The sequence below is a fragment of the Sceloporus undulatus genome, chromosome 2 (genome assembly GCF_019175285.1).
Source record: "Sceloporus undulatus isolate JIND9_A2432 ecotype Alabama chromosome 2, SceUnd_v1.1, whole genome shotgun sequence".
Lineage (NCBI taxonomy): Eukaryota > Metazoa > Chordata > Lepidosauria > Squamata > Phrynosomatidae > Sceloporus > Sceloporus undulatus.
In genome coordinates this window covers 6,698,450-6,708,000 of record NC_056523.1, presented here as the reverse complement: position 1 = coordinate 6,708,000, position 9,551 = coordinate 6,698,450, and the positions used below count along the sequence as shown (strand labels likewise).

At 42.5% G+C, this 9,551-nt stretch overlaps 2 protein-coding genes across 10 annotated transcripts in view; both read left to right on the top strand.

Moving 5' to 3' along the window:
• Positions 1-8,104, top strand: part of LOC121924261 (zinc finger protein 883-like) — a 12,468-nt gene extending 4,364 nt beyond the window's left edge. The window contains exons 1-6 of one of the 6 annotated variants that reach the window (XM_042455564.1): positions 28-223; positions 2,266-2,768; positions 2,932-3,052; positions 3,414-3,499; positions 4,121-4,241; positions 6,205-8,104. In XM_042455564.1, the coding sequence (XP_042311498.1) occupies positions 2,364-2,768; positions 2,932-3,052; positions 3,414-3,499; positions 4,121-4,241; positions 6,205-7,391 (1,920 nt within the window). In that variant the 5' untranslated portion in view covers positions 28-223; positions 2,266-2,363 and the 3' untranslated portion in view covers positions 7,392-8,104. The other 5 variants (XM_042455561.1, XM_042455562.1, XM_042455565.1 and 2 more) reach the window with 5 other exon arrangements.
• The window catches only part of LOC121924248 (zinc finger protein 25-like), a 35,005-nt gene that overhangs the window by 24,261 nt on the left and 1,193 nt on the right, over positions 1-9,551 (top strand). The window lies entirely within an intron of this gene.

The window sequence follows — 9,551 nt, the reverse complement described above, 5'->3', positions numbered from 1 at the left end:
TTTTTCTCTTTGCATTCCAGCAAAAGAAGAGGAACCCTTTTTACAAAGGCTTTTTCTATATGAGAGGCTTTGTTCAAGGGAAAGTCTCCCTGGAAATGGAACAAATGTTTTCAAAAATCCACCCCTAAAACCAGCCAAAGGAGGAGAGAGCCTCTCTTTCCAGAGGAAGAGGGAGCTGTTTGGCTTCCCAAGGGTTAAGATGAAGGAAAGGGTTCCTAGAGAGGTAAAAATAATGGAGGAAGAGAGGAGGAGGAGAGGCTGTTCTTCCTCCTCTCCAGGCTCTGAGTGCGAGTCCTATTCTGAGTTTGGAGGTGGGATATGAGCCCAGCAGGAGGGTTGCAAAGGGGCAGAGAAGGTCCCCCTTTCTTTCTCTTTCTTTCTTGGGGGGGGGAAAGAGAAATAGAGGGAGGGAGACCCTCTAGATGCGAAAAAGGGTAAAGAAGGGGAGAGAAAAGGGAAGGGAGTGAGGAGGCCCTTTCAGGTTCAGCTGGGTATTAATTTTAGTTTAGCCTGGGCCATTTTTAAGGGGGGGGGGATAAACCTACATCTTGGGAGGCAGAAGAGAGTGCCATAAAAGCCTCAGGATCTGAAGCCTATTCATGGCCCCCTGGAAATGGGAGAGAGAATGTAATGGGACCCATAAAAAGAGGCCAAGGGGGTCCCTTCCTTGCCTTACATTTCCCAAGGGCTGAGAAAGAGGATATATCTCTTTTGGATCTTTACAGTGGTCAGTTGTTAAAGCAAAACATCTCCCTGCCCAAAGTCAGTTTCTCTGGGTTCAAAACTCCCTCTGAGGAGAAATGCCTTTTGTTATATGTGCATCAGCCAAGACTCTTGCTTTAAGGTACTGTATACATATACTGTGCCAGAAAGTCCTTGTCTTTCTCCATACTAAATGATTGGAATGTAATGTTTTTAATCTAGATTGTTTGCACGTTTGGAGGGGTGTCATACTGAGGATGGAGCAAACTTGTTTTCTGCTGCTCTAGAGAATAGGAACTGGAGCAATGGATGCGCAAACTACAGGAAAAGAGGTTCCACCTAAACATTAGGAGGAACTTCTTGACAGTAAGAGCTATTTGACAGTGGAAACCACGTCCTCAGAGGGTGGGGGAGTCTCCTTCTCTGGAGGTTTTTAAACAGGCTGGATGGCTATCTTTCGGGGGGTGCTTTGATTACAAGTTTCTGCATGGCAGAAGAGGGTTGGTTGGACTCCCTATTCGGCTCTTACTGTCAGGACGTTCCTCCTAATGTTTAAGTGGAATCTGTTTCCCTGTCATTTGAATCCATTGCTCCATGTCCAAGTATGGAGCACCAGAAAACAAGCTTGCTCTATCCTCAATATGACACCCCTTGAAATACTTAAACAGGGCTATCATGTCACCTCTTAACCATCTCTTCTGTTATGGTCCCTCCTTTAAAACTCTCCCTCTGAAGAAAAAGACTTGTCAGTTGAAGTGACTCGGCAGAATGCCTGACAGATGCCAACCAAACTCTCCTGTCAGTTCATAGTAAGAGGAGGAGGAAATGTTCCCTCATTGAGAGGAAGGATTAGACTCAGTGGCCTGTAGGGTCCCTTCCAGCTCCAAATGGAGGTATCTGGCCCAGATTCTTTTCCTCAGACACGATATGAGGCTATAATCAGTTGCTGCAGAGGGCACAATGGAAGAACACTGTCATTAAATGAGCTTCTACCTTTCCTTGGGACTATTTACTTCTCTTCCTCCTGCCCTGATCCTGAACTGACCTATTGAACAGAAAAAAGTGGCAAGCTGTTCTTCTGACTTCTGATGAATCTTTTCAACTGATAAGTCTGTGTCTCTTTTAGGTGAACAAGAACTTTCAAGGGAGGGGGGCATCACATAGAGTCATAGAATCATAGAGTTGGAAGAGAGCACAAGGCCATCTAGTCCAACCCTCTGCCGTGCAGGAACTCCCAAAGCATCCCCGACAGATGGCCATCCAGCCTCTGTTTAAAGACTTCCAAGTAGAGTTGACATGGATAATCAAGGGGAAACAAAGATTGAGGAATGACACACTGATGGTGACACAGCTGTTGGAAGGATTCTGAATAGCGTGTAGGTTTCAATCTGTTGCCTAGAAGGATAGGAAAACACTTCTACCTTTTCCTTCAGTTATAGTATTGGTCTTCTATACAGAGGAGGAAAGGACCACATATCTTGAGTGAAACTGAGCATCACTTATCCCCATCTCAAGAGAGCCTTCCTCATGCCTCATTCACAAAACATCTTCTTTCCTTTCTAGGACTATGTCCCCAGTATTTTCCCTTGAGGAAGGATCTGACAGCAGGGAGAAGAGCCTCATTGGCTATCTTGGAAACTGCCTAGGAGCACCAATCAAAGATGGAAAAGAAAGGTTCAGCTGGCCCGGAGTTAGAAAAAGGTCTTCCAAGTCTTCCAGCTGGGAACTGTGGGGAATTCGGCAGAGCATCCAGACAGAAGAGCCTGACAGAAGACATGTCCCATTCAGATGTACAGCAGGAGCATTTCAAGCAGTTCTGCTACAAGGAGGCTGAGGGCCCCCGAGAGATTTGCAGCCAACTGCACACTCTTTGCCATCAGTGGCTGAAGCCAGAGAGGCACACCAAAGCCCAGATCCTGGACCTGGTGATCCTGGACCAGTTCCTGGCTGTCCTTCCTCCAGAGATGGCAAACTGGATCAGGGAATGTGGAGCAGAGACCAGTTCCCAGGCGGTGGCCCTGGCTGAAGGCTTTCTCCTGAGCCAGGCAGAACAGGAAAATCACCAGGTGAAAGCTTTATCCTAGTAATTTCAGATATTGTAAGCATCCAACTCAATCTACTGTATATATTTTCTGGGAATTACCAAGGATGGAAGATCTAAACACTCTCCTGGTCCTTTATCTTTTCTGACCTTTCTCTTTGTAATACTTGTTACTATTTTTCCCCAAGGAGCTTAATGTGGAAGGGGCTGGTGGCTTTCCTGTAGCAGAGAAGGCTCTCTCAGATTCTGGAAGGAGAGAGCAGTGCCGATGGATGCAACAGCGGGATGAGAGAAACACCACCAAGATGGGTAAAAAAAAAATCAGTGGATCACCCTGTCTTAGTATGCCTGAAATAGGTGGACTGTATATTTGCTCCCCTGAGGAGCCCCTGTGGGGAAGGGATCCCAATCCAGTAATTGTTTTGCTTCATCTGTTTAAGGATTTCTTTTCAAATCAGCACTTTCATAGAGGCCTTATGCTAAACATGGGTTAAGTTATAGAAGAAACTACGCAGCTGGTGTATCTCTTGGCAAAGATCCAAAAGCAGTATATGGAATCAGGATAGCTAAAGGGCTGGTTTTGAGGGTTGATATTCTGACTGTCCTCAGCTTTTACTCCCATATTGGTCAGATGCAAAAGGGATAGTTTTTTTCTTTTGCTTCCCTCCAGGCAATGAAATGCAGCCATGGCCAAAATGTCACAGCTCATCTCTTCCATTTGATGCATCAAGAGCAGTTTCTGTGTGCCTGGATCAGGTAGGAGCGAAATTCCCTGGTAGGCCAAGAAAAGTCAGGCTGGGTCTCTGGTTCTGTGCTTGTCCTTCTGGGCTAGGCAAAACCATTCTCCTTTCAGTCAAGGTTGCCCACGAATGTAACTCTGAGTGCCTTTATGCAACAAATTAAGTCACATTCAGCAAACCTAAGGCGCCTTACAGACTGCCCAAAAGCGGGCGGTCTGCCGCCGCCATCATTAGCTGCACCGAGAAGCCCCAGTGGCCAGACCGTGAGGCTTCCCGGCGCAGCTAAAAAGAAGCGCTGAAATGGTGCTTCTTCTTGCCACCTGGAAGTGGCGCTGCAAGGCACTAGTCGCACACTCGCGGCGTCACTTCTGCCGTGCGACGTCCGGGCACTGTGCGTCCAAGGCATCAAGATGGCGGCCCCCGTGTGGACGGGCACTGCCATTTCATACACGCTCTGCACGTACTAGGGTTGGGGTCGTGAAGAAGGTAAGACCCTTCCTAACCTTAGCACGCCCCTTCCTAACCGTAGTATGTGCAGAGCGCGTACTTTGTGCTCGTTTGTAACGCGCCTAAGCTACCTTGTTTTCTTCCCAGTTGGCTTCAGCATGCTCACTAAAGGTGTAATTTCTTTTTCCAGGTGACCTTTGAGGAGGTGGCTGTGCATTTCAGTGAGGAGGAGTGGGCCCTGATGAATCCAGACCAAAGGACCCTGCATAGAGAAGTCATGGAGGACAATTTGAAGACTGTGGCTTCCCTGGGTAAGCTCCCTTCTGCTTATGCTACAGCAAAATCAGTTTGCAAGGGGTAGTAAAACTGTTGGCTCTTCCTGCCATCTTCTTGCATTTCAGTTTTCTAAGTGATCTCTTTCCTGCTGGATTGGTTTAAGACAGTGGTACCCAAGCTGTGCTCTTTAAGGGATTTTGGACTTCATCTCCCAGAATCCCAAACTATTGGGCAACATTGCTGAGCTGAAGTCCAAAATCTCTTAAAGGGCAGTTTGGAGACCACTGGTTTAAGGGATCTCTTACCAATAGCAATAGCATGTACATTTCTATACCACTTATCAGTGAACTAAGCACTCCCTAAGCTGTGTAACCTAATTGCCCCCAATAAGCTGGGTACTCATTTTAACAGCCCACAGAAGGATGCAAGGCTGATTGGAACCTCGGAGCCCCTGGGATCGAACTCACACATTTGTGGCTGCATACAGACATTTAACCACTGCGCCACCAGGGCTCCCTCTCTTCACATGAAGCCCTAAGCTGGCCAACCTGGTCAAGTCTACAGTGGATCAGGATGCAGATATGCTGCTAAGTAGCATAGTGGGAGTTATTTATGTATTTATTGTCTGCCTCTCCCTATGGATCAAGGCATGACAAACATAATTTTTTTTAAAGTTAAAACACACATCAATTTAAAAGGACATAAAAGGTGTTCACATATCAGAACAATTCATATTTAAAATGCATGATATAAAATTCATAATTTAATAGTACTATGTGGGAGTGTGGTGGTTTAGGGGTTAAAATGCCAATTCTGACTATTGGAAAATTGAAAGTCTGGCAGTTCAAGGCCCGAGTGCTGCATGATGGGATGGGCTCCTGTCACTAGTCCCAGTTTGTGCCAACCTAGCAGTTCAAAAGCATGAAAATACAAGTAGATAAATAGGTACCACTTCGGTGGGATAGTAACAGCATTCAGTGCTGGTCACATGATCACAGAAGTCATTGTTGGAAAATGCTGGATTTTTGGCTTAGTAACAGAGATGAGCACAGCCCCCTACAGTCAGTTATGACTAGACATTCATATTAAGGGACTACCTTTACCTTTACTGTGTGGGAAACTGCCCTGTCCCAAAGGTGTGCCCTCAAAGGGCTTACTTAGTCTCCCCATCTTTTGCTTACTTCCCAACCACCAATAAAAATTAAAGTTTGGGTAGTTTAAGATAACTGGGATGTGCTTATAATGTTCTGGGGAGGTGTTTTTAAGGTTTTAAGTCCTGTAAAACAGCAAAATCAGTACTTAGCAAATGCAAATGAGAAATCACCCAGGGTCAGGAGCTTTCCCAGCAGACAATGATCACCAATAAACAGACACTAATCCTCTTTTGCATAGCCTCCTACACTGAGGCCCGGCCATCAACAACAGAATAATACACAGATTAACATGGGAATCACTCCTCCTTACACAGGGTCACACAGTATATATATACCTACTCCCTTCCAGGTCAGCATTCTCTGAAGATGCCAGCCACATATGCTGGCGAAATGTCAGGAATAAATTCTTCTATAACATGGCCACTTAGCCCAAAAAACACACAAAATACTATTTTTATATGTTGTTAGATAATAAGAGAAAGGCAGGATAGAAATGAATGAATGAATGAATGAATGAATGAATGAATTAAAGTGTTTCTTGGGGTTTTGCTGTGAAGCACAGTGTAGTTCCCCTTTTGCATTATTTTTGAGAAGGAAACCATACATCTTGTTATTCTCTTGGCAGCCAGACGTAGTTGAGATAGGATGGTTTCTGGGTTCATGCTTTTATAGATGCAAGCAGCTTTGAGCTTCTCTAAAGAATGTATTACTTCAAGCTGTCTCTCCCACAGGATTCCCAGGAAATAGAGATGCTCTGGAGTCCCATTTATCTATCCAATATCCTGCTCACATTGATGTCCGTTAAGCAGTCATGTTAGCTTAATCATTTTTTTCCTATTTGAAGGATGTGATGTCAAAGGGAATGAAAAACAAATCACGGCTTTGGTGAAAAGAGCCAGGTGTAAGAAGATGGAAGAGAAAAGAACCAGAACAGATAAAGAGAGTAGGGGAGACAAATCCACTACTTTTCCTGGTGGTGAGATTTTAGGAATCTCAGTCCAAATAAAAACACAAAGACCAAAAGAAAAAAATGAATGTCTTGTATGTAGGAGAAGCTTCAGCTGTAAAGCAAGTCTTAATCTTAACAGGAATATTCACATTGGGGAGAAATCTTTTAAGGATATTGAGACTAGAAAGACTAACAGTTATAGGAAAAAGCTAATTTCCCATGAAACATCTCAAATAACAGAGAAAATATTTAAATGTTTGAAATGTGGCCAGAGTTTCACGTGTAGTAGGTCACAGTTTATGTCACATCAACGATTGCACTCAGGAGAGAAATCAATAATAAGCTTGGAGTATGGAAAGAACCCAAGTCAGAAGACACACCAGACTTATGAAGCGGGACATACAGGTAAGAAACTTTTTGAATGCTCTGACTGTGGAGAGAGCTTCATTTGGAAGAGAAGCCTCATTGATCATCAAGTAACTCACCCACAGAAGAAGCCATTTAAATGCTTGGTATGTGGAAAGAGCTTCAGGTTGAAGACAAGCTTCAATTATCATCAGTTAACTCACACAGAGGAAAAACAGTTTAAATGCTTGGAGTGTGGAAAGAGCTTCATGTTGAAGACAAGTTTCATTCATCATCAAGCAGTTCACACAGGGGAGAAGCAATTTAAATGCTTGGAGTGTGGGAAGAGCTTCAGTTGGAAGAGAAGCTTTATTCGTCATCAAGTATCTCACACAGGAGAGAAACCATTTAAGTGTTTGGAGTGTGGAAAGAGTTTCAATCAGAAGGCCCACCTAACTTCTCATCATGTAGTTCACACAGGGGAGAAACCATTTAAATGTGTGGAATGTGGAAAGACATTCAGTCGAAAGGAACATCTCACTTCACATCAAGTAATTCATGGAGAGGAGAAACCTTTTAAATGCTTGGAGTGTGGAAGAAGCTTCAATAGGAAGACAGGTCTCATTTATCATCAAATAAGTCACACAGGCGAGAAACCATTTAAATGCTTGGATTGTGGAAAGAGTTTCAAACGGAAGACACAGCTCAATTATCATCAAGCATTTTCCTGTCATTAAACAACCCACTCAGGAGAGAAGACAATTTTGTGAGATTGCATCATTATTATTTTTATAGTTTAATGGGATAAATGCCACCTCTGAATGGTTTTTTAAAATCGGTATTTCTTTGGAAGGAGTTGAAATTGATTTGTATGTTGGGAAAGTCCAAATTTTCTCCAGTTCTTATCTGAAAAGATTTTTTTAACATTTGATTCCCATATTTGTCCTTTTTGAGGGTCAAATGACTCATTGATGATTGTATATAAGTTTGAAATTAACCATCTTATCTTGAGAAAATCATTTGTACATGAAATTTCATATGGAGTTAAAGCTCTCAACATTCTCAATTATCTTTCTATCTATCCATCCAGCATGCGTGCAAATGCACAGACATAGGCAATTTGAAGTCAGGATGGTCTGAATTCTTCTAATTTTTCCTGTAATTTAATAGCTCTAAAGGCTTCACTACTACTTTACTACTACTACTATAAATGCTCTTTACTGGTAAAGAGATATTTTGTTTATTCTATACACACCTGCTTGTTTCATCTGGTAAAAAGTTTACCGTTAAGTTTTGAAATTTGAATGTTCTTCAAAAATGTAGTGGTGGAGCAGCAATTTTTTATGCTTTTGTGAAATGGCTGACATTTCCCCTGTAAATGATTGAATAATATAAAATGGTGTTTATCAATATTAGACGAAAAGAAATAAAGGATTTGGAGCTTTCTATATCCAAGTGGTTCATTTATATACATCTACATACTTTTACATTAAGAACTTCATCATCTATTCTATACTAACTGAAATGCTTCATAGTATTTCAAGAGATGTGGTACTGTCAAGCCTATAGAAGACGGCCCATATATTTACTGTAATTCCATTTACAAATATCTGTCACTGGTTTGATGCAATAAATTGTTCACATGTTTTTTGTATTAATGAAAATGGAGACTGAAGTGAAGAAATGAGAAGAAGAATAGGACGTGGAAGGGCCGCAAGGAAGGAACTAGATTAAGTCCTCTGGTGGAAAACAATACTAATGTCAGCATAAATAAATAATATACATGCATTAAAATATAAAAATAAATTAAATAAATATATAAGTTGAACTCATATATAAGTCAAGGACAGGTTTTGGGGCCCAAATTAGGAATTTTGATGTGCCCCATGTACATCAATTGTGCCCCTAGGGTAAAACTTAGGAGCAGGCAGCAAAGGATGTAAAGAATGAAGGAAAGGAAAATGATGCCAAGGAATGGTTCTGCTTTCCTGTCCAATCATTCAAAAAGGCCAGAAGCAGACCACAGTGGAGAGGATGTTGGTGCTTTTTTAGGTTCTCCCAGGATGGACTAAGCTCTTACCTTTTGCCTCTCTACTCAGTGAAGGAAATGGATCCTATTTTGAGTTAAGGTACAGCACTTGCATTGACCCATGGATAAGTTGACCCAGGTTTTTTGGTTCAATTTTTTGACTCAAATTTCTAGACCTATACATGAGTATATATGGTTACTAATGTCCAATTACATAAAATAAGATTAATATAAACATAAAAAATAAAAAATATTAAAAATACCAACATCAGAATAATGTATGCTGTAGTACTTCCATTTTCTATTCATGGTTGTAAAAGCTGGACAATGAAGAAAGCTAACAGCATGAAAATTTGTTTGACATGTGTTGCTGGAGGAATGTTTTACGGATACTATGAACAGCCAAAACCTAATACAGCCGGCCTTTGCTAGGTGTATGGGTTCCATTCCACAGATGTCAAGAACCCACAGGACCTCAAGTAGAATCGTAGAGTTGGAAGAGACCACAAGGGCCATCCAGTCCAACCCTCTGCCATGTAGGAACTCTCAGTTAAAGCATCCCCGACAGATGGCCATCCAGCCTCTGCTTAAAGACCTTCAAGGAGGGACTCCACCACTCTCTGAGGGAGCGTATTCCACTGTTGAACAGCCCTTACTGTCAGGACGTTCCTCCTAATGTTGAGGTGGAATCTCTTTTCCTGTAGCTTGCATCCATTGTTCCAGGTCCTGTTCTCTGAAGCAGCAGAAAACAAGCTTGCTCCCTCCTCAATATGACATCCCTTCAAGTATTTAAACAGGGCTATCATATCACCTCTTAACCTTCTTTCCTCCAGGCTAAACATCCCCAGCTCCCTGAGTCGTTCCTCAT